The 24,931-nt window shown below is 40.5% G+C and overlaps 1 protein-coding gene across 1 annotated transcript in view; it reads right to left on the bottom strand.

Moving 5' to 3' along the window:
- LOC140748517 (protein Obscurin) overlaps positions 1 to 24,931 on the bottom strand; it is a 61,746-nt gene that overhangs the window by 9,694 nt on the left and 27,121 nt on the right. The window contains exons 17-47 of the mRNA XM_073081334.1: positions 24,550 to 24,740; positions 23,937 to 24,092; positions 23,297 to 23,417; positions 20,300 to 20,460; positions 19,676 to 19,851; positions 19,303 to 19,471; positions 18,816 to 18,934; positions 17,019 to 17,936; positions 16,780 to 16,881; positions 15,770 to 16,582; positions 14,417 to 14,698; positions 13,738 to 13,971; positions 13,075 to 13,264; positions 12,426 to 12,604; positions 11,896 to 12,122; positions 11,474 to 11,649; positions 10,826 to 11,004; positions 10,408 to 10,533; positions 8,118 to 8,397; positions 7,518 to 7,696; positions 6,818 to 7,014; positions 6,342 to 6,500; positions 5,673 to 5,917; positions 4,955 to 5,080; positions 4,234 to 4,409; positions 3,447 to 3,634; positions 2,520 to 3,016; positions 2,005 to 2,242; positions 1,334 to 1,491; positions 816 to 940; positions 208 to 506 (exon numbers count right to left, since the gene is read on the bottom strand). Of these exons, the coding sequence (XP_072937435.1) occupies positions 208 to 506; positions 816 to 940; positions 1,334 to 1,491; positions 2,005 to 2,242; positions 2,520 to 3,016; positions 3,447 to 3,634; positions 4,234 to 4,409; positions 4,955 to 5,080; positions 5,673 to 5,917; positions 6,342 to 6,500; positions 6,818 to 7,014; positions 7,518 to 7,696; positions 8,118 to 8,397; positions 10,408 to 10,533; positions 10,826 to 11,004; positions 11,474 to 11,649; positions 11,896 to 12,122; positions 12,426 to 12,604; positions 13,075 to 13,264; positions 13,738 to 13,971; positions 14,417 to 14,698; positions 15,770 to 16,582; positions 16,780 to 16,881; positions 17,019 to 17,936; positions 18,816 to 18,934; positions 19,303 to 19,471; positions 19,676 to 19,851; positions 20,300 to 20,460; positions 23,297 to 23,417; positions 23,937 to 24,092; positions 24,550 to 24,740 (7,386 nt within the window). The remainder of the gene's footprint in view (positions 1 to 207; positions 507 to 815; positions 941 to 1,333; positions 1,492 to 2,004; positions 2,243 to 2,519; positions 3,017 to 3,446; positions 3,635 to 4,233; positions 4,410 to 4,954; positions 5,081 to 5,672; positions 5,918 to 6,341; positions 6,501 to 6,817; positions 7,015 to 7,517; positions 7,697 to 8,117; positions 8,398 to 10,407; positions 10,534 to 10,825; positions 11,005 to 11,473; positions 11,650 to 11,895; positions 12,123 to 12,425; positions 12,605 to 13,074; positions 13,265 to 13,737; positions 13,972 to 14,416; positions 14,699 to 15,769; positions 16,583 to 16,779; positions 16,882 to 17,018; positions 17,937 to 18,815; positions 18,935 to 19,302; positions 19,472 to 19,675; positions 19,852 to 20,299; positions 20,461 to 23,296; positions 23,418 to 23,936; positions 24,093 to 24,549; positions 24,741 to 24,931) is intronic.

The following is a 24,931-nucleotide window of genomic DNA, read 5'->3' as shown; positions in this document are numbered from 1 at the left end:
AATCGGTCGCGAACGAGCGCATCGCCCGCAGCCAGCTCAGTGAGCAGTGTCAGCGTGCTACTGGATACATGGATCTAATGCTTGTACTTACTGTGATTAGGTGCTCGATGCTGTTCTTCTGTATAACCTTCATATCCGGAGTTAATGCCGCGTGTACCGTGTGACTCTAAGAAGGACCAGTAAAGTTATCGAAAGCACGTTACTAACCGTTAAACCAAGATGTGCGATGCTGTTATCGTGCATATACTTGAGTCCCCTCAGCAATTGCCGTATGTACCCGGCAACCTCCCTCTCAGTGTAGGCAGGTGCTCTCAACAATCGGTCCCGAACCAGCGCCCCGCCCGCCGCCAGCTCCGTGAGCAGCGCCAGTGTGTGCTCGTGCTCGTGTGCGGCGGCCAGGCGAATCAGGTGCCGGTCGTTCAGCTGGTTCATGATGTCCAGCTCGTTCTTCATGAACGGCTTCAGCGCTGAGTGGCCGTGCATTATCTTCGCGGCGTAGTTGCGACCTGGTGATGAGGTTGGAATTGAATAAATGATAGATACAGGTGATCGCGACCGCATGTGAACGAACGATATTATTAAATTAAGTTCGTCATTCCCAGCGTCTTACTTCAAGTTAATATGTACACGATTGTTAATTCTTGATGTAATATTTCAAAATAGATATAGAACTTTATATTAATCTTAAAAGGCCTTGTCTTGTTTTAATTTAATTTTAAAGGTACACATGCGCAATTAATCACATAGGAAAGGTCTTTTATGGATAAGGTTATCCTTATTAAAAAAATCAATAAAATAACACAAATAGTAGTGACCAGTGAGCCTCTCTGCGGCGTGGTAGACGACGCCCTGCACGCCGCGGCCGAGCTCGTCGCCGAGGTCGTAGAAGTCCCCGAACGGCTTCGCGCTCGGCTTGATGCGCGGCGGGTGCTCGCGGATCCTGGGAATAAGCACGTTGTTTTAAACTTTTTTATGATGTAAGAGTAGCATGCAGTCTATATGACGGTAAGTGGCTACTGCCGTCCATGAACATCTGTAATCTGTAATGAACCCCACATAAGATATTCCTACCTGAGGTGGCCCACAGATGCGCCGCTACCCCTGAAAACTAAGCTGGAATACCTCCGAAAGTATGTATCCTTTAACCACACCCTTGAAGCGCTTAACACTGCTGTTATTCAGCAGAAATAGGTGTGGTGGAGGTGTCATCAGAGTCGATACGCAACAGGTTCTACCATCTTTAAAACTATGGCAACAGTATTTATTATTTATTTACATTTACCGGATTCATTTGTCATAAATGTGATCGAATTATTGTATAAGAGAGTGATACCTCGAGGAGTACTCGTGTTCGCTCTCCTCGACGTAGAGCATGGCGGAGGAGCTGACGGAGCCGGCCACGTTGCGCGCCGACACCGAGTACAGCCCCTCGTCCTTCAGGATCGCGTCCTGGATCACCAGGATCACCGTGTCCGGCTCGATGAACTGCATCTGTGGATATACGGATTTACATTTGTTTTTAATCTATTATGGTAAAGGGAAATCTCTAGGTGAGCTAGGTGATCGTGCGTGGGAAGCAACCGTGCTGCGTCAGGCAGTTGGAAGTTTATATATACGTAAGATGTTGAGTGCAGTGATAGCCTAGTGGTTAGGAAACGCGGCCTCTCGATCGAGGGGTCCGAGGTTCAAATCCCAGGCACGCACCTCTGATTTTCAAATTTATGTGCGTATTAGAAATTAATTATCACTTGCTCAAACGGTGAAGGAAAAGTAGGAGACCCGTGCCCAGCAGTGGGACAATAATGGGTTGATGATGATGATGATGAAGATGTCGAGAAAACTGATAGCGAGATTTAGAAGTGTCATTTCCTGATGAGTATTGTAGGGTCGACTCATAAATAAAATAATATCAATAAAACCGTAGCAACAAAATTTTCTGCTGTTAACATTTGCTGCTGCAGCATCATCGCTTCCTTCGGTCGCCGGACGGAGGTCGGAGCTCACCTTGATCCGGGAGCTGGGCGCGATGGGCTGCCAGTCCTTGTACCACTTGATGTCGGGGTAGGGCACGCCGGTGACGCGCGCCTCCAGCCGCGCCGTGTGCCGCTGCAGCACCACCGCCTCCTCCGGCCGCCGGATGAACGTCGGGTACTCCGCCAGCTCCAGCCGCACCCGCTGCCGCGCCTGCCCGTGCTCGTTGGTCGCCACTGCCTCGTACCAGCCGGCGTCGCGCTCCAACATCCTGGATAAACGTTGTAGAGTGTAGTTTAAAAGCCTTTCAATTAGGGTAGAATATAACGATCATCAATAACTATAGTAATTATGTATTTTTTATATAACTTCTCGAGGCGTTTCAGCTTTGTCTTCATGGGTAGTGGCGCATCTGTGGCTGACCTCAGGTAGAAATATCTGATCCTATCTGGCGTTGATTATAGATGTCCGTGGGCGGCAGTAGCCACTTACCATCAGGTGGACTGCATATGTTTACTTGGTACTCCTATATTACATAAAAAACTTACTTATTGATAAAGAGCGTAGCCTGTCCGTTCCTGGTGTAGCTCCAGTCGTACCGTCCGCCGATCTCGATGGGCTCGTCGTTGAAGAAGTACGTCATCTTGGGCTTCGGGTACCCGTAGACGAACCAGAAGAGGTTCGCGTTGTGGCCCTTGACGCCGTACTGGCGGTCGTGCTCCTGGCGCAGGAAGCGCGGCGCCTGCGCGTAGCCGTCGTGCGGCGGGCGCTCGATGTCGAAGTCGCGCGGGAAGTAGGGCGAGGTGTCGGGGCGGAAGTCGATGCCGGGCGCGAGGTAGGGCACGAACTTGGGCGGCTCGGGCTCGAGGCGCGCGCGGTGCGTGACGGCGTGCGGCGAGGGGTCGCTGACGCCGTACTTGTTCTCGACGCGCACGCGGAACTTGTAGTCGCGGAAGGGCTCGAGGTTGCGGATGTCGCAGGCGCACGAGCGCAGCCCCGTGCGCGCAGTGAACCAGTCGCCGTCCGGCACTTCGCACATCTCCACCTGCACGTATATAGAGATTAAATCACTTTTACTAGAAGCCGAATTTAAGCAATTGGAGCGTTTATTTTTAGCACGATTGAACGTACTTCATATTAAGTTTAACAGATGGACATTGTTCTGCAATTTTTTTAATTAATCGCGATCAAATACAAACAACTAAAAGTTATGACTACGACTTAACTTTCCTTTGTAAAGAAAATCTATTACCACTAATCCATTTTTAAGGTGTGATACACGAATATAATGAACGAATAATGAATGGAAAAAGCCAAAAAAAAATGTTGTATAATATTAATTACTATTAAAGTTTCTCTCCAAATCTCCAATAATCCTCATAACGTTGGACACCCTAATCTTACGAAGATTTTTTGGCGAAAAAAAATTTAGTGCTTAAAGTAACTTTTCATGCTACGTTAACCAAATTATTTACCTGATATGTAACAGGGAAGCGTGGCCCGTGCGGGATGGAGGGTCGCCAGGACAGCGTGAGGTGTCGGTCGGCCATGCGCGAGATGATGGGCTTGTCGGACAGCGGCATCGGCACGCCAGTCTTCTTCATCTTGTCGAAGTCCGAGTACTGGTCCGCCAGGGGGCGCTTGCTCGTGTGAGGCTCCAAAGCTGGAAGGTTATATTTTTGATTATGGTTGCCTTAATAAAATAAGCATACTACTCTATTTTATCCTAGCATAATAACATACTGGACAATTGTTTAAATGTTACGTTTCTCAAACTATTATGGCTCTTGGTATAAATATCAGATCTATTTCCTATCCATAGGTGGAAGAACCCTGTTCGCTTTAAGTCTAGCGGCATTACCGGCACACCTATTTCTGCTTAATAACAGCAGTGTCAAGCGCTGCTGTGTTGTTGTTTGAAGAAGGAGTAGTAAGAAGGCAGTGAAGTAGTATACTTTTTGGCATTACAGCTTAATCCTTAGGGGTAGCGGCGTATCTGCAGCTGAATTCAGGTTGGCACATAATCTTATCTGGGGTTTATTACAGTTGTCTCGTGGTCAGTGTCAGGGGAATTTTATTTATTTATTATTATTCAAAAAAATCTGAATTAACGTAAAGGACGTGAGTAGGTTTTTCTTAACTTAAAAATCCTTTAAAATATATCAACATGCTGTATTGAAACAACGTCATCTAGTAAGAATTTGTATGTTATGTGGCATCCTAGCCCAGAACAAATCGAGTCACATAAGGGTAGTTGCTTACTGTCATAGGACAGCTGCGCGGTGCAAGAGTCCTCGCCGTGCGGGTTGTAGATGCGGCAGCGGTAGGTGCCCACGTCGCTGGGGTCCACGCCGCTGATGGTGAGCCGCAGCAGCCCCGTCGTCTCCTTGTCCATGCGGATGCGCTCGCACGGGAACAGCTTCTCGTCGTTGCGGAACCTGGGCGGGAGTTAACATTCGTGTACGGCAACAAATTACTGTTACGCAGCTGATCACATGTCTCCTCTCAAAGCGAGAGGGGTTTAGGCCCAACTCGGCCCAAGACAACTGCGCTGGTAAACTCAGCAGAATCGTACGCATACAAATTAATGAAATTTTTAATCGTGCCTGTGATATTAGAATAATTAACTTTACTTATTTTGTATTCTGTTTCTAAGACATTGTCTATCTATATTTTTAAAGAAAGTTACATAGATATTAACATATTTTCAAGATGAAGAGAAACAGGATTTTAAAAAGTGTGATAATAAGATCTAATTACACAAAAAACATAGAATTCATGAATAAGCATTTAAAAACCGAATGCATGTTTTTCCAGTCTCAAAAAAGCTTGAAATCAATTCATTTATATCATTTACTATTAATTCCAAAATGTATATAGACATTTAGGATAACAAGACATCAGTTGTAATCTATAATGTAAGATTGTAAGTATGTAATGTATGGTGGTCATTAATGGCAAAGTACGTAACGTGTGGGCGTACCATTCGACGTCGGGCTCGGGCGAGCCGGTGGCGCAGGCGGTGAACTTGGCGCTCATGCCGCGGATCACCTCCATGTCGCCGATCTTCTTCAGGAACGACGGCGGCTCCACCTTCTGCTTGCGGAATCTGGAAACGGTCGGAGGATAATTTTGTAACATTTGTATCATTATGATTGATTCTGCACTAGATGAAAATCTTTGTCCATGTCCTGGATTAGTAGTTTTTTTTGATTATTATTACTAGTCTTATGATAACTACGGTATGGAAAAAGTATAATTTGAAGTTGAAAATACAGGTTCACAGATTACAAGACGACCCATGTCAATTAACATAATATCAATATTTAGTAGACTATAACTATTATAATCGATGTTATTAGTGGGAGAAACTTATATATGTATCACTTATATAATTTAATCATATGAGAAGGTGGAATTTGGTAAAGTCTGCGCCAAACTTCTAGTCCGTTCTGAAGTTGTTGCGCTCAAGTTTAGTAAGCATATAATACTCCGCAATATAAAGGCACACTAACGCAGCTATGTACTCGTGCACGAGAGCGTGCAGCAGGGTGCCGGGGAGGTCCCGCGCTGTCTTGGACCCGCTAATATCTACAATTTGCTATTGCGACGCGACTCGTTCCTATGTTCTGAGCGGAAAATAAATTTGGCGCGTATTCTACAGCATAACTCCTCTTTAACTACATTGAAGACCAACTCACATCTTATCGACGACCTCGAGCACGGCCTCACAGTCGGCCTCTCCCTCGCGGTTGCTGGCGACGCAGCGGTAGCGGCCGGCGTCCTCGGGCTGCAGGTCGCGCACGTACAGGCAGCAGGCGTCGCCGTCGCGCTTCATGTGGAACTTGTCCGACGGCTGCAGCCGCCGCCCGTCCTTGTGCCACGTGATCTCCGGGGTAGGGATGCCGTAGACCCTCGCGGGGAACTTCGCGTCGAATGTAGGCAGCTGGGGAGGGGTTGTGTGTTGTCAGCCGTGGAGGTATAGGGATAGTGTTGTTGATAGTTAGAGGCCTTGAATAAGGCCACTAATAGACTACCTTGCGTTGAAGAATTTGATTGAAAGATACAGGAACTGCATATTTACTTACACTCGAACCAAATGGTCGCATTTAATTTTTTTCTAACTTTCTAACCATAGATGAAATATCATGGGAAAGGATTTTTTAACTATATAAATATACATAAAAAAATCAAAAAGATATAGTCCGAACATCCTAACTCATTCTTATTTTGTTTATTCATAACTTAAAAAAAAATAAACTTGGGATAATGATATTTTCTTCTAATTATTTTTTTAACAATAATAATCAGAAATCATTTCATAATCATTATTTATTACATAGTAGTCTAAATATCATCATCATTCTCACCTGTTGCAAATCAGTGAACTTCTGGCTGAAGGTAGGCGGCTGGTAGACCTTACGTACGGTAACCTTGCCCTCTGAGGAGTCTTCTCCCAGCGGGTTGACTAGCTGAACGCCGTACACGCCAGCGTCTGACAGCTCCACAGGGTTGATCTCCAGACCCACCTAGCAACGGATACAAGACATTAACATGAATTAATTGCCAAGAGATGGCGCTAGAATTTGCTGAATCTTGCTATTACCATTATATATGAAGAAGAATTTTAACTTTAATTAAAACTTGACGATTACAACGGATACGATCAAAGGTAAGAAGTTTTTAAGAGATTTTTATGTAAAGCTAGAAATTCTAATTCGCTTTTAGCTAAAAACCAAAAAAACTGACATGCATTTAAAGATATTCATAATTTGCACTATAGTAGTGAATTATGAGTAGCCAACAGAAAAATAAAATAAATATTTAACAAAGGTAAGGTACGGACCCTCTTGCCGTCGCAGCTGAGTAGCAGCTTTTCAGTGGGCTTGAGCGTCTTCCCGTCCTTGGTCCAGGTGACCTCCGGCACGGGGTTGCCCACGAAGGGCGCGCCCAGCGACAGCGACTGGCCCTCCTCCGCCGTGATGTCGCGCAGACCGTGGATCAGCCGCGGCCGCTCCTGGGGTAACGAGTCGTCGGCGCGGCCTGGTGGGAAAATTTGCGTTTTTATTAAATCATCATTATTAATTACGACTAAAGATATGGTAATGAAAACAGTATAATATAAATCTATAATAAGGAATTTTATCAAGGAAATTTGTATCTACGTCTGTTTGCGAATATCTATTGCTAGGAACCTTTAAAGACATACGAGATATACATTTTATGAATTAAGAAAATCGGTCTCTCATGGAATATTTTCGAATTTAGCAAAAAATACAAAAAAAAAATGTGATTTATCTAAGTATTTACTTATTTATTTAACTACTTATTATAAGTTTATTTACTTATTATAAGTTTTTCACTTATAATTAAGTAATAAATTAAAAATAACACAAATTAATTTAAATGAAAGTTAGCTAAATTCAGGTTCACACAAGAAAATATTTAACAAACATGATTCAAATAAAATTTAATTGTAAATATGACATTATTCAAAAAATATATCAAATAAAGTTAATAATCGTATTGAACATAATTATACTCACTGGCAATAGTAAGCTCAGCTTGGCAGGAGCTCTCCCCCTTGTCGTTGACCGCCTTGACGGCGTAGATGCCGCCGTCCGCCGCCGTGGCGCGGCTGAGCAGCAGCGCGTGTGTCCCGTCCGGCTGCGACACCACGCGGACGCGCTCGCCGTCCGGCACGATCTCCTTGCCGTTGTGCGTCCTAAAAGTGTAGTTAACGGGATCCGTGAGAATTATACGCATAGCTGAACTTATGTTAAGCGGTTATTCATTACCGGCCAAAAATGGAACAGGCGTTAATCTTTTACGTTAAAAGTAAAATAGACGTGCCACATTATTTAAGAGACTAAGGAACAAATTAGAACGTATGATATGTGTAAGTGAATATCGCTATAACCTACAATTTACCTTATTACTCCGGATACAGAAATGTGTGTAATGGCATTGACGCCAAATTATTCGAAGCTTTAAATATTCTGTTAAGACATTAGGAATCCTACTTTCAAGAAATTATGATTTCTTAAGAAAAAACCCGAATATCTTTCAGTATTACATTTCAAAACTTAATGCGTTATATCATCATGAAAAATAATCATTCTCAAAATTCCTTGGTTTCAACTTACCATTTGACAGTGGGTTGTGGGTGTCCGAGCACCTTAACCTCCAGCTTCACGGGGAACCCTTCAATGACCTTAGTGGGTTGTAGTTCAGAAACGAATCCAGGCTTGCGCTCCTTCTGGCCGACCTCGACCTTGGCCTTGGACTCGACCTCGCCCAGCTTGTTGGTGACGGTGAGCGAGTACACGCCCGCGTCCTCCGGCTTGCAGCTGTCGATGCTCAGACCAATCACGCCGCCCGGCTGGTTGATGAAGTTGATCGCTTGGGACGGACGGATCGGCAGACCTGAAAAGTTTAATAACATTATAAATTGAACTCATCATTCAATGGTATTGATTTCGACCCTTCAAGCTGAAAGTTACTTTTATTTTTTATGGATTATGATTTTTATGGATTAGGATGTGGGTGTATGAATTCGCTTAATTTTTTTTTCACAATTTCAAAATGAGTGAAGCCTACCAAATTACACTTGGCAATCATGGTAAATGAGTTATATCTTAAGCCAGTTAATACCTTTTGAGATTGGACTTTTACTTTACAAAAAATTAGCTCCAAGAATATATTTTTACGTTGTAATGTATTTTTTATATACTTATTATATATTAACTTTATAATATAGTAGAAGATCCCGATATAAGACGACCTTCACCGAGCTGTTGAATGGATGATAATCCATTTGCAATATTCTTTTTGACATATTTAATTTAGTATAAAAAACGTTTCATCCATTAACCCTATACTTGACATTGTGCACTTAAATGCACATTAGAATCAGATTTTTTTTTCGGATAATGCGACATCGAATCTTACTAATAACAACTGAAAGCGAATTAGCAAACGTTTCTTTATGTCAGAAAATGAAATCAATATCTGTCTCGTTCACACATTGTAAATGGTAAACAAAATAGCGAGCCGTCATTCAGCGCCTGCGCAACGCTCTCTAAGAATCTTATTTTATCTGAATGAAATTAAGTTATATGTACGAAATTTATATAATCTTACTTTCTGCAAGCTTTATGCAATGTTTTGGTGATATTTTTTTGAGATATAATGTTTTGAATATATAGTAATTCATGACTTTTGTTATGTGTGCATTAAAATGCACACTGCCAACGACATACAATATTACTGTTTGTCAATATTGTGTCTTTAAATGCACACTGCCAACTTTGCTACTATATACTAAGGTTCTGCACACAAGGTAGGGGGTTGGGTGAACAAAGTTCAGACAGAGTTTTTTTTTATAATTCATGACTGAAATTAATATTTCCCCGTTTCCACTAAATTCCCAGTCCTTAGCTTGCAATATTTTTTTCAGAAGACTGGAGGCCGAAAAAATCTAGCTTTGGTGTCTAAATTGCGTAATTAAATCGGATGTAGAATCCAGCAAATCCCTAGAAAGATGAATTCCAGATGTCTAGGTCTCATAAAGACGTCCCTGAACTCAAGTCCTGTCCAATCAATAGCGTGTTCTGTCAAAAATATAAACATCTCCAATAATGATGATTCCAGAACATCTGCAATATCAATCCCAGGTAAGACCAAATTCCCACTTGAGGTCGGCTATAGATGCGCCACTAGCCCTGAAGACTAAGCTGGAATGCCTCAGAAAAGTATATCTTCTTACCACATCCTTCAAACAAGTGGAATAAAGTCCAATCATATGCTCAAATTTAATACAACATTCTAACGGAAACATGGATGCAGGTCTAAACAGACAAGTCGCCTTATAGCGTACAAATGTGATAGGCCATTGTTAGTATTGTCCTCACAGATCCTGGACATCTTCGTTTGTAATTCCTGGTTGCTGTTTCGTCATGGGAACAGCGGTAAACAAAAATTATTGCCACTCAAAAAGTTTCGAGTCGCTTTATGTGGGAACTGTGTTTTTTTGGGAGGAGGTCTTCTAATCTTTCAACTCAACTAAAATATCTCAAATCTTGTTGACATGTCATAACTTCCGAGACTTTTATCTTTAGTATTTTCAAAATGTATGATATTTTTTTATATTTTTTAATTATTTCTTAGTTTAGTGAGTACTTGGCGGTGTGCATTTAAAGACACATATTTTTTTTCTCGTGAACCTGGCAGTGTGCACTTAAAGACACATACTATATTCTGAAAACTGAAATTCAGAGATTTTTTATTTTATTTTTCCTAATATCCTTATAACCCAATTAACGCAGGGAAGTAGCAAAAGTATAATTTTTTTAGGATTAAATTCTCTGCCAAGTATAGGGTTAAGCAGTTCGGTGAAGGTCATCTTATATCGGGATCTTAGACAAATACACTTACCATCCTTGAACCATTTAATTTCAGGCGCTGGGAACGCCATGACTTTAGCCTCCAGCTTCAGTGGCTGGCCTACTACCGCCTTCGTATCCTCCAACTCCTGACTGAATGAAGGCTTCCTTGGTGTTGCTGTCGAAAAAATAATATTAAAATATAGATTAGATGTTGGTCCATCTCATCATAAAAGTATTTTTATTTATTGTTATTTGTTTCGTTTTTATTACAATATATCTTAGTAAACAAAAAATGTATTTAAAGTTATTCGGTACAAACGTTTGATTTAAAATTAAATAAAAATAAATAGTTTTGTGATGTTTATTTAAAATTCGTTATTTTTTTTATTAGGTTAGTATATGGCTAAGGTCGATTACTTACAGCAGTAATAAGAAAGCCGTTAATACACTTCATATAGACTACGTACGGTTAACAGCGACCGCGCAGAGTGCGGAGTGTTCGCCGTTGGGGTTGGAGATGACGAGCTTGTAGGCGCCGCAGTCGGCCGGCGTCACGCTCTCGATGCACAGCTTCACTGTGCCGTCCGGCAGCGACACCTGCTGCACGTGCTCGTCCGACGGCGAGAGTGGCGCGCCGTCTTTGTACCTGATGGGGGGAAGTGAGTTAAACTTGGCAAAGATGCAAACAATAATGGACAAAAAGTAATGAACTATTTTATAAAGGTGATATGTATTGCAAATCGTATATAAATCTAACGGAACAAAGAAATGCGTTAACTTTATTTTTTAAGAGGAGAATATTCTGTTATGTACCATTTGCTAGATGGTAGAATACCAGGACTACACTAGTACTACTACTATAGTATGACAAATAGTCACGTAGTACAATAACTTGGAGCTCTCTGAAACAAAGATTTAGGAGTCTCTGTCATTGCAAAAAAAATATATTATGATATGCAGACTCAAATTTACTCAATATAGTTGCTTATTTTGGCTCGTTAGGGACATATTTTACCTTAAGACTCTTCTTCATCAACTATCGGTAGGTAGACTTAAAGTCATATTCAGTGGATTTGGTTTAAACTATCGAACAAAATAAACGTAAATGTTCTCACCATGTCGCAGTGGGTAGGGGGCTGCCGTCGAGCTTGGCCTTCAGCTCGAGGCGCTCGCCCTCGTCCACGTCGCGCTGGCGCGGCAGCTTGTGCGCGAAGCCTGGAGCCGACTGCCCCAGCGAGATGGGCGCTTCACACACCGCCTCGCCCGCCAAGCTCACCGCACGTACTTTGTACTGTGAAATATTACGTAACGAAAACTGTTTTATTTATCTATAAAAAACGTTGAACTAAAGGTCACCACTGAACTAGGTATAACGCAGGTGTATTCTTAAATTTAAAAAAAAATGTATTAACAATGTTTGTTACAATGTTACAAAAATTACCGTTTTAATAGACGAAAGCTTGTTTTTCATTTTTTGAGTTATTGGTAATGTTTAACTGATTTCAATTTCTATTTCTTATAATCTTTTCTCCCTCACCTTGCCAGCATCACTAGCATTGAAGTTCTTAATCTCGAGCTCGCTGTCGACCTGACCGCCGACCTCGGTGGTGACCTTGTGGCGGTCGTCATCCAGGATCTCTTCACCGTCCTTGTACCAGTGCACCTCGGGCTTGGGCACACCGTCGCAGCGCACCTTCAGCGTCACGTCGTCGTAGTCCTTCACCGTCTCCTTCTGCAGCGGCTTCGTGAACACTGGCGTGCCGGCTGACGAAAAATTAGAAGGGTTAGTGATTCTTAAAAGTGTGGTCTAGTTTGATCTATTTCATAATAAGTGATACATTTTTATACTATGCCAAATTAATGTGGTGTTGAATTTTATACGACTGTTTGACATATTTATTACTAAAACATCAAAAAAAAAAAGATATCATCTGCTAGGTTGACAGTTTCGAGATTGTCAGAGCAATATGTTTAAAAAACTTCGATAGCGCGATTCAGAGCACTTGTGGAGCCATCTCTCGACGCCTCTCAACTATTTACCCCAGCCCTATACAAAGTGTAACGTACTGTGCACACTAAGGCGAGCTTGCTGCGCGCTCTCGCCGATCTCGTTGGAAGCGGTGACGGTGTACACGCCCGCGTCGTCCACGCCGATGTTGCGCACCACCAGCTTGAACAGATCGTTGTCGCGGTCCTCCACGATATCGATCTTTTTGGACGGTTGGATCACTATGCCGTCCTTGCTCCTACACAAACACAGTGAAATGTGAAGCTCAATGCAATTATTCTTTGAATATAACAATAAAATAAAAGAAGGTAGTCTGATAAAAAAGCTTCACAAACTAAAAGTGTACGATTTGTGTACGTTAGTGTACGACTAATGGAAAAAGAACATTGGTCTACTTACTTGGAAGTCATTTATTAGTTTTGCGAAATCATTTAAATTCATAGTATAATCATAATATAAGCCAGTCTCAGAACATAATGTTACCGTTATGGCAAACTATGTATCGTACAAATCTAAGATAAACGAATTTTGTATGATGGTCACAGAATTGAGGAAGAACATGGATGTGGATTTGGCGGGCAAAAGGCTCTAGATACTATACCACCTATCTGATCTGGATCCGAGTGATTTTGTACTTGTTTTGGTATCTCTAAAACCAAGTAGGCGTCTCCTTATGTGGATTTATAGGTTTGAAAGATGTAAACTAACCATTTAACCTCAGCGATGGGGTTGGCGATCATTTTGGTGATGAAGGTGGTTTCCTCGAAGGGCTGCGCGTTGACGTCCTTGAGCGGCTCGAGCTCGGGCCGCAGCAGGATGTCGAGGCGCGCGGAGCTCTCGCCCACGCCGTACTCGTTCTTCGCCTGGATCGTGTACTCGCCCGTGTCGGTGTGACGACCTGTGCATATTGTCTGTGGTAATGGCTGTTCACGTGTTTTGTGTCATGTATAGACATACATCCATACATAACATACAAAATTTTTACCTAATACTGATTATGAATTGACAACTATGAAATTAAAGCTATATTTCATTTTGCAATTTTGCATAGAGTTACAATATTATTTTAGGTTAACACAGTTTGGAGCGTTTCGGAAAAAAATCGACAGATAAAATTTGACATCATAAAGTCAGCTGGTCGGTATTACAAGTTTTGCAGACACATTTTTTAATTAAAAGTGTGGTTCTTGTTCTTGTTGCTATAATAAATAAAAGTCATATTTTAAAATCTGCATGTTAACATAAAACATTTAAAACTCATTATAGAAATAAAGTTTCATTAATGGAAGCATAAAATGTAACAAAATTTGAGAAATTTAAAAAGAATCGTAATAATTTTCATTATCTACTTTACAAATACAATATACTAACCAGTGGGTATATGCAGAGTGAAGGTGCACTCCTTGATGCCATGGTCGAGCTCCTTGGAGTCGGCGCTGGTGGTGAAGGAGGCGCCGGGCACCAGCTCGTTGCCGTTGAGCAGCCAGGCCACGTGCGGCAGCGGGTCCGCCGTGCACACCGCGCGCAGCGTCACCGGCTCGCGCTGCATCACGCGCTGCGCCTCCAGAGGACTCGTGAAGATCGGCTTGCGGAGCTCCGCCACCGCTGGAGACAAGCATGGCAACTGTTAGGTTAGCTTGAAGGAACTTAGAAGGAACAGCTTCAAAACAAAAGAGCTGTTCCGCGTTCGCACTCGAAGGTAGAAGAAAAACACTCTCAAACCTTTGAAGGTGAGTGAGGTGACCAAAGGATTAAGATTGTGTATCTCACAAAATAAAGTGTGCATTTACATACAACATACATTTATTATTTATAAAAATCTATCTATCCAATTTTTTTCCTACTAATGTTAAACAAATTCTGCATACTACAAATTGTCAAATAGTAGGCAAAAGTCGAATAGATTATTTATTATTTTACAAAGATAATAAAGCTTCTGTTGCTGTCCTTAAGGTTCGATAATTTTTCGAGTTATCTATGGTGTCTCCTAACTTTAGATAAAAGTTAAAACAATAAAAATTAGCTTTAAATTTTTGATTAAAAAACTTACGTGTAACAGATAATTGAGCCTGCTGCACATTCTTGCCGAGGTTGTTACTAATCTCGCACTGCCATTTGCCAGCGTCGCCCAGTTCCACTTTATCGATGACCAGCTTGTACACATCACCCTCGTTGACCAAGTGGACCCTCGCGTTGGAGGCCACTTCCTTGCCGTCATGCAGCCACTTCACCGTGGGCTTGGGGGTGCCAGACGCTTCCACTGTGTATACCATGGGGAGGGACTCGAACACCTTGCCGTCCTTCATGGTGCTCTCCTTGAGTGAGGGGGGTGCTGCAAGGTTCAAGCGAATGTGTTAGGAAATTGTAATGGTGGGGATTTATGAAGAAATTCCAGCGATTTTGATAAAGAAGTCATAGCGGACAGACATGAAGAATATATGATATATACTGATAGAATAATGATACGATATGCAGAAATTAATAATACCATAATATAGTATTTGATTGGTTGAAATATTGAAACAAGAAAAGAAGAGCATTCTAATTTGGACATTGAAGATTTTTTAAATTTAACATTTGTATTGATACGAAATTGGAGGTTTATATAAAATAATAATTTAGAATATAAAGCCCATTAATGTTTAATTGTAAAGACATCGAAAACAATAATAATTTAGAAGAAGAAGAAAAGCCAAATATTTACACATCCATTAGAGAAAATATTCATAAACCACGTGTTTCCAAAGCATAATATTGCAGCTGCTCTATTAATATCCAAACATCATCAATATGTACATTCTTTAAGGTTCCTTAAAATATTGCGATATATACAGCACGTTATTGTAGAAATTAAACATCTTGTATATACTTACGACGTTGTGTGTGTGACTAAGGCGAGTATATGTGTAGCGTCGTGGATACGTACCGTTAGCGTCGAGTATCAGGGGATAGGGGTCACTACCAAACATTTAGAAGCATTTTGCCATGCCTGCGAAGTGCACTAATATAAAATTTACCTTGATGACGTCGTTGTGAGGGCTACGCCGCTCTCACCACCGCTGGCGCAGCGGGATCCAAGTATTAGTATGCCAGAAGGGAATGTTATTACGCATGCGTGCTAAAACAGACATACGATAGACATTAGTACAATTCAAATGGCGATATGCTGAATACGTTGAATCGATCTGATATTTCCTTTCTTTGAATCTATGAATACTGAAATTTGGAAAAGAGAAAATATCAGATCTCAGTTAAACATCGACAGCAGCAATTTTACTAAGTTTAAAAGCAACAATGAACGTTAACCCGGCAAACAATGCGTAGCGTTACAAAATGAACCAAGTCAGCCGCGCGCATCAGTTTATGTTTCCCTTTCGAATAATATTTTATTGACTTGAATTACCTTTTTCATCTTCTTGATTTAGGATATCGTCTAATATGCTCCTCTGTCTCTGGCTTCGTCTCAACAGTTCCTCTATGTCTCCGCCGGCCTCCTCCTCCACGCTAAGCAAGTTCGGTTTTCTTTTCCTTTCGACTGTCGTCTCCGCTGTATTCTTTGTAATATTATCGAAATTCTTACTAGGCCCAAGAACTAATTCCTCTAAAATACGATTTTTAATATCATCTATCTTATTCTCTACTTTCCTAAATACATTCTCGTCAAATTCTTTTGATATATGAATGAGCTTCTCTGTGATGTCATTCTCGAACACTTTCTCAGATTTTTCTTTCAGTATGACGGATTCCTCGTCGCCCTCGTCCGTGAAGTAATCTTCCTTAAATGAAGATTGACGCACGTACGAGTCTTTACTGAAAACCTTTCTAGTGTCGTCTATCTCGAAAATAGACTTTGAAAGGTCTTCGATGGATATCTCGCGAGAAAGTGAGTCATTATGCCAGCTCATTTCATCTTCCGATAGAGATTTGATCGACATAGTTCTATTTCCGAACTGCTTGCCGTGTCTGGAACTAGTTTCTGCTTCTGAATCTGTCTGTGGTTCCTCGATAATGCCATATGTGCCCCGTCTTATGTGATCAGGTATCGTGTAAAAGCCCAAATCGGTAAGAAAGTAGCTGTGACTGGCTATTTCCTCTACTTCCAATGACGTCGTATGTGGTTTATTCGGTTGTATAATCTTTCTGTCGGATTCGTCATCGTCATCGCAATACACGGCGGTTGACGTCATTTTGTGTAAAGTGCGCGTTTCGGCTGGACCTACCAGTTAAAATAGTATTATGTTGACTTTTGAAATTATCTATTTCAGATCTAATTAGACATGCGATGGATTATCTGCGTTATAAAGTTCAAAATATATTTTTTCTACAGAGAAAGCGAGTTCGAATGAAAGTTAGATAAACAATGAATAATGAAGTTAAGATTCGGGAAGAGTAGGAGGTAAGCTTGGTACTGACCTGTTATGATAGCGCCGTGAGACCGAGTGCTGCTGACTTTAGACACAATGATGGAACCGTCGTCGCCTTTCTTGAATGTGGTTACTGTTTCGAAAACTCGGCCTAAACAACAAATCACACTTGGTAGGTTAAAAACACGAGTTAAAAGCATGCAAAACTATGCGTGAAGTAGTGAGTGTATCGCAACCTAAAAGCTGTTTGCTGATTTGAAGAGAAGCGAGAAGCGGTTAACTGTATACCTTCCGTTTCAGCACTTAGTGGTTCTTCTTTGATGGACTCTTTTTTAATGGATTTGCGTTTTGGAGACTTTATTTCCACGTCAATAGGTACTTCTTCAGCAGTGTCTGGTTCAGTGGCCCCCTTAGCTCCCTTTTGCTTTTCTGTTTTGACATCTTTTTCACCTGGTTTCTGTTTTTGTTCATCCTTATTATCATCCCATATAGATTTTTCTTCAATTGTTTCTGGTTCAGTAATGGACTTTCTACCTTTTGTCGTGGTTGCCTCTGGTTCTTTAACCTTTGGTTTTTTAGGTTTAACATCGTCTTCATTGACATCATCCCAGAATGATTTTTCTTCAATGATTTCAGGTTCGGTCACTGATTTCTTAGCTTTAGTGGGTGTTGGTGGTTCAACTTCTTCAACTGTACTTTTCTTATCTTTGCTACTGTCAGAAACTTCTACAATGGATTTCTGTCTTACTATTTCCTCAACGATTGGTTTTTTGTTTTGTTCATCGGGAGTTTCATCCCAAATAGACTTTGTTTCAGAGATTTCTGGTTCAGTTACTGATTTCTTTGCCTTAGCCGCTGAGTCATCTATTTCATTTACTTTAGGTTTCTTAGGCTTAACATCATCTTCTGCAATGTCATCCCAGAATGATTTCTCTTCAGCCTGTTCTGGTTCCGTCACCGACTTCTTAGCTTTAGTTGGTATTGGTTGTTCGATGTCTTCTGGTTTAGATTTCTTAGCTTTAGCACCTTCAGTTTCATCAACTGACTTTTCCTCCACTACTTCTGCTTTCGTCTTATCTTTCTTTGCAGATTTTTTCTCCCCCGTGTCCACTGCCTCCTCGACTTGTTTTTTCTTTGCCTTGAACTCTTCTTCGATTTCGTTGTCGACTATCGCTTCCTTTGTGAACCGCGAATGAACTTCCCTTGCTATTAAACACAATGAAAACATGATAACAAAATGGTTTATTGAAATGGGTGAAGAGTATTAATCACGTCACAAATGTCGGATGAGGACAGAGTGGAAACGGTGCAGTAATGTGGGTGCACACAGAGCATTCTTGTCCATTGAATGCTTTGGGTCTAAGGACTAATTCTACTGAACGTCCATAAAGGGGACATCACAAAAAACTAAAACGTGCAGTGCAGTCATCTACTGGTCAAGTCTACGGATCTACTACTGTACCTATGGGACTCCCAGCGTAGCCAATTCACTGGTGAATTACAGTGTGGTGGGGTTTGCATACTTTACCAATTGTGTAGTGTGTTTAAGTGTTGTGGGTGTGAGTGACCTGGATCCGTGACGCTACAGCGACGCTAGTTTACACTAAATTGACTAAAATTGTGTAAATACTACAAGCCTTTTAAAAAATACTCATTTGATACTATTTTATCCAACCAGTTCTATGTAGTCCTATCTACCAAAATTATTAACTCAATCCATGAATACTGTTTTATTTTAATAAAACTGATGTCCTATAATAATCTTTTAATAAAACTAAAGTCTTGATATCGGACATATTAGTTAAGGCACTTTCAAGGATTAAGTTGAATCCTGGATTCCAGCCTTTGTCATCCGTATCCATCAAGGGCGAAGTTGTTTTGGGGTCTCAATAAGCTTATGCGCCACTAGAAATCTTTATTATCTTTCAAAGATAATCTTTCATTCCGAATTATAATTACATAATTACGTTTTTAACTTCATCAAAATTTACTCTCTCTCTCTCTCTCTTTCTCAGTATCTCTTTATCTCTTTCTCTCTTACATGACGTCTTTCTCCTATTTACGTAACCTCATCCCAATACTTACTGTGCACTGTGACGGTGCTCTTGGAGGACACGCTGCCCATCTCGTTCTCGGCCCTGACTTCGTAGTCGCCGCCGTCCTCCTCCTTTACTAGAGTTACCGTTAAGTGGTAATTCTCCAATCTGCAACACCGCAATATATTCTTCATATTGGACAACCATTTAACGTAAGTGTAAAGAATTGATAACTTTAACCATCACAGAAATTTATGAATATGAGCGATACCTAATGAGCTTTTTCAGATTCTTCATCAATCATGCAGGAGGTATAGTGGTATAAGGCCGCCCCCCAGGTGCTCAGTGTTACATCATGATGTCATAATGTTTCGATATTTGTTAAGAAAGGGTAGTGGGAAAAAATTATATTTGCGACACTTGCGATGTCACGATGATTTCCATGTTCCCACAAACATTAAAACATGATTCATTCCAGACTCACTCGTACTGACTTTTAAGAATAAATTATATTATCAAATATTAAATGATCTAACCTTTGTGTGTCTCTTTCTATTTTGATCCGTGCGTCTGTGGTCACCTCCTTGCCGTCTTTGTACCACTTGACCTTGGGCTCAGGGCAGCCTTCCACCTCAACCTCCAGCTTCAGGGTCTGACCAGCGTCTACCGTCATGTCCACGAGACTCTTGGTGATACGGGGCTTTCCTGAAAAAGATGACGATTTTTGTAATTTTGTAAGATTTTTAATATCTTATAGCATTTGGCGCACTTTGAGACTCTTTGAATTTCTTCGATTCTTTGTCTATGGTAAGTCTAATCTCTTCAATGTTTGTCTGACTTATATATTTGAGTGTTCGGAGTTACAAATGTATTAACCTCCATAATATCGTTCCAGTTATAGCTACGTACTGTTAACAGTGAATGTGGCCTGGCAGCTGTCCTCGCCCAGCTCGTTGGACACCTTGCAGCTGTACTGCCCCGACAGCTCGGCCGTCACCTCCTTCAGGATGAGCTTGTGCGAGCTGCCGTTGTCCACACGCGTGTAGATAGACTTCTTCTCCGTGATTTCCACGTCACCCAGGTACCTGGGGGCAGGAAACAGATATTCTTAGTGACATTGAAAATTATATGGATTTCTAACTGAACAGTTATTTTTTAGATAACGTTCAATGCTTTTATGCACCTTAAACTTTTGACCGCTATATCAGCAGCATACTGAACGAAAAGGGTTTATGATTAACCGGGACCTGTTTCGAAAATTATTCACAAAGATGTTGACAAATACTCACAAATAGGTGTATATGTATATATTCTCTCCGTCCTTAGATGCGGTGTCAGTTTCTTTAGCGTGAGCGAAAGAATTACGTTTCTGCATTTGTATGTCGTTTACATACTCGCCATTATTCGGTCAGTTAGTTTGCGGATTGAACGCAAGTATTACTAACATAACAATAAAGTACGGCGCACAATTCCATGCTAGACTGTATGTAAACGTTGCATGAAAGTAACAATACAGTATGCCATATGACGTACCACTTGACGCTGGGCTCGGGGTATGCGTCGACGTCAACAGTGAACTCGACGTTGACGTCGCCCTCGCTGGCCACCGTGTCGCGCAGCCGCTGCGAGAACAGCGGCGCGCACCGCACGTTCAGCGCGCACGAGTCGCTCACAGCACCGTGCACGTTGCGGATCTGAAACACAACACGTTTGTTTAGCTATACATATAAATAAAATTGGATGGTCTCTTTTTATTCGCTACTACAATGAAATACCCGACCACATCTTGAATCTCACAGAAAAAAAGTTTAAACTTGTCATTAAACAAACGTACTATAAGCTGAGTGATTATTTGACTGATAAAACGGTGTGGTCAGAAGTAGCCCCAGCTCCACATGTACCACTAGGTTAAGAGCCATTGTATGAAACATTTATTTAAAAAAAAAAAGATGTGTGTTATGGAGTTTCTCTTGCCGCTTCCTCTCCATAACGAAACATCTTGTGAAGTGGTGGTAGTTGTATTGACTTCAAAAAGTGCTCTGTAAAGAACCTATTTTGAATTAAAAAAAAAATGATTTGATTTGATTCAATATTGAAATTACCGCTTTTTACTACACGCATATACATATACATACGGTACATACACCAAAATAACATTTTTTACAATTTTTGTCTGTCTGTCTGATTGTTCTGGCTAATCTCTGAAATGGCTGAACCGATTTTGACGGGACTTTTATTGGCAGGTAGCTGATGTAATAAGGAGTAACTTAGGCTACTTATATTTTATGTTATATATATAGTTAGATTTCTTTTTAACACGGGTGAAACTGCACAGCATTTTTTTATAATATAAAAGAATGTAGGGTATTGTTTCCATTACAATACTTTTTAAATTATTTTATAGCACTCTGTGACCTAAACCCGCATTTTAGCCACGCATTTCTGTGTCCAAAGTAGCCGATTTTTACACCGCACGAATATTAATACACTACCCTCACAGTTGAAAAAAATAAACATAGCTATGAACGTTTCATACTTTTAAATGCCATTTAAAAATTAAAAGTGAGTAATGAGTATTTTGTTTAAAGCTATAATTATTTTAATATTTTATTTTGGACGTATTTATAAATGTTTTTGCCATTGTGTACATACTAAGCAATAGCATCACTATAAGACTAACTATTGGGCTTTATCGAATTTTATTGTTTGTTTTGACTGTGTTTGTTTTATTTTCGCTACACACCATAGTAGGTGATATTTAAATTAGGAATCGTTATCAAAATTAGCCATAATACTACTCCAGTAAAATCTCGACTAAGCGACCTATTTGTTGTCGTATTTGTGACATTCGAATTATCGAAAATTTGGATAATTGAGTTTATGAAGAAAAGCTATTTAAACCGATTTAGGAAGGTGATGTTTTTCGACTATATGTTTGTTACGTATGTATTTTTCATTCTTTGGCAAACTTAAACGACTTCATTAATTTTGATACATGATGTGTCGCTGAATTCGTCTAAATTGCCGCGATAACATAGGTTATATTTTTAGCAATCGGGTTTTTGTTTTTTATAGTAACTATTTTGTTGCGATTTGGCGACTTTCCGGAATTTAAATGCACAAGTCACACAAAATGTGGCTGATCTGTAAGGGTTATTACAAAGTTACTTGTTCACGTTTCACAATCCGAACAATCGCGAATATTTATAACTAAGGTTCGGATAATCGATTTTCTACAGTATCACTAGTATTAGTTATGTATTAGTACATTATGTGATTGCTTATCATATGTTTCTTTAATACGCCTGTATGTAGCCTAAATGGCTTGATAGATTTCGACGTATGTGTGGTGTTAGATTTGTCTTTATCACAAGTGCAGAATAATTACTAAATTTAATACATTTTTGGTTTTGGTTGTGTCACATTTTTATTGCTTTTTTAGTTCATAATTTTTAGTTTCAATCATTTATAAGTTTCAAAATAATTATCATATTTTTTCACATTTCTTCACAAGTATAAGCGGGTTTATGTCACACGAGCTAACTTCACGCCGTGCAAAAATAGGCTACTTTGGCCACGCGTATCGTAATGTACTATTATGTTAATAAGAGTCTATTTAATTGTTGGTGAGTAGCAATCAATCGGGAAATTATCTAAAAAGAAATAAGGGTATTACGAGTATATTGCTTAAAAAATAAGATGTCATAGACTTGTCAAGGATAATAAAGAATGGAGTTGTTATTATATCTTTTATCAAAAAAAATAGTCTTTCAGGAATAATGAGCCTACAAGTAGCGGACAAGCATTTTTTTGTATGACGTAGGAGTAGTAGACGAGCATGCAGTCCATCCAGCATATGAATATCTGTAATCAACCCCAGATATGATTAGATTCCTACCTGAGGTTGCCCACAAATGAGCCGCTACTTCAGAAGACAATCTGAAACACCTCGAATAAGTATGTGTCCCTTACCACACCTTCAAAGCAGAACACAGCAGAGTGGTAGAACCCTTTGTGGTGCAACTCCTGCGGCATCACTGCCACACTACGTAATAACAGCAGGACAAAACATCGCTGTGTTCTAGTTTGAAGGTTGTGGTAAAGGAGACATATTTTTTGTGGCGTTCCAGCTTAGTTCTCAGGGGTAGCAGCGAATTTGTAGCCGACAATTGTGATTATATTCTATCTAGTTTTTATCATCATCATTATCATCATCATCATCATCAACTCGTTACTGTCCCGCTGCTGGGCACGGGTCTCCTCTCATAATGAGAAGGATTAGACTTCACATACCTTTGAGATTTTTTTTTATAAATCTCTCAGGTATGCAGGTATCCTCACGATGTTTTCGTTCACCGTTTAGCAAGTGATAATTAATTTCTAATATCTAATTTTATCTGGGGTTAATTAAAGGTGTCGATAGGGGGCAGGAGCCCCTCGCCATTTACTATTAGATAGACTATATGTTCGGCTGCTACCTATATTATAAAACGTGCATGTTTCTACCAACTGAATGAATAAGTGCCTTACTTCACAGGAGTACTCCCCGGAGTGCGCGCGCGCGGCGGCGCTGAGCACGAGCGCGTGCGCTGCGCCCGATGACGTCATCTTCACCGTCGACGACTCGCTCAGCTCCACCTTGTCCTTGTACCTAAATACAACATACACTTTTCACTTCATACTCTTAAGTATATTATTTTTAATGCTTCAAAAGTACCATATATACAAGTTGCAACAAGTAAGTCTGACATAAAAAACAGTTATAAGTAAGGATGTAATACAACTTATCACCACATGCGTTGATACTGAATTGAGATTGAAAAATATTTTCATCTTTCGATCAAAGATATGTAGTGTGTTAATATTTAAAGCACATAACAGAAATATATGTGGCACGATGTTATATACTGTTATATCTTTGACCTACTTATACCTAATAACATCTTAGTCACCGCTGATTTTTCTGGTTTGAAGTGTGGTAAGGATGACTTCCTCCTACCTATCCTCAAAGATAGCGGCGCATCTGTGGCCGACTTCAGATCATCAGGAATCTTATTTTATCTGGATTTGACTACAGATGTCCATGGGGGGCAGTAACCACTTACCATCAGGCGGACTGCATGCTCGTGTACAATATTATAAAATCAATATTGAATGACGAGATAGTTACCACTTGACGGTAGCGGCGGGCTCGGCCTCGGTCTCGATCTGGAAGGTGACGGTGTCGTTCTCGCGGCAGTCGCGCGCGCCGCCCAGCTTCTTGAGCAGCTTGGGCGCGGAGGCCACGTGCCACTGCCAGAAGTCCGAGCATTGGTTCACCTCGTTTCTGGGGGGAAATAGTTATTGCTTATTAAAAATATGTACGGGTAAGTAATAACAATGCGTCTGTTCTTCTAACCCTTAGGACTTAAACTTCGCAAATATCATCGCCTTTTTATACCTTTATGGCCTGATTTCTGCCTAACATCAGCAGTTTAAAACACTATTTTATTTCTGGTTTGAAGTGTGTGATAATAATAACGGATAAGATGTCTTTTAAATCGTTTCAAGCCACTTTACGTAAAATAACAATCCATCTGCTACTATAATTTAATATTTACAATAAAACAGAAAAAAATACTGTTAGTTGATTCATAAATATTAAGTAAAGATCAAAAAGTTTATCCTTTATAATATTTAATAACATAAGTTTACAAGCAGACGTAGACGTAAGACTGATTATAGAATATAATAATGTCGTAACCAAAATCGACTGTCGTACAAGACAAACGTTGTTTACTCACTTAGCCACAACGGAGTAGGAGCCGGTGTCGGTGAGCTTGGCGTCCTTGATGGTGATCTTGTAGATCTCCTCCGTCTCCTTGACGATGGTGATCCTCTCGGAGGACTTGATCTCCACGCCGTCCTTGTAGAAGGACACCTCGGGCGTGGGCGCGCCCTCGATCTCGATCGTCACTGTGTGAGTGTCACCGACCTGGGAACGTAACACTCATACTTATTTATCAATCAGTCGATGATATATTTATAACTTGTTAATTGCTTCGCACTAGTACTGTGTACACGTACTCACTTCACACTCGCACTTGTATTGTATTACGTAGATAAGCGAGAAACATATAACAAAGTCGCTATTTTGAATATTTTTAAGTACTTGTCAATATTATA

Source organism: Epargyreus clarus, unplaced genomic scaffold (assembly GCF_041222505.1).
Source record: "Epargyreus clarus isolate Ecla_fem2 unplaced genomic scaffold, WU_Ecla_fem_2.2 ptg000003l, whole genome shotgun sequence".
NCBI lineage: Eukaryota > Metazoa > Arthropoda > Insecta > Lepidoptera > Hesperiidae > Epargyreus > Epargyreus clarus.
This window is presented reverse-complemented; position numbering and strand designations above follow the sequence as displayed.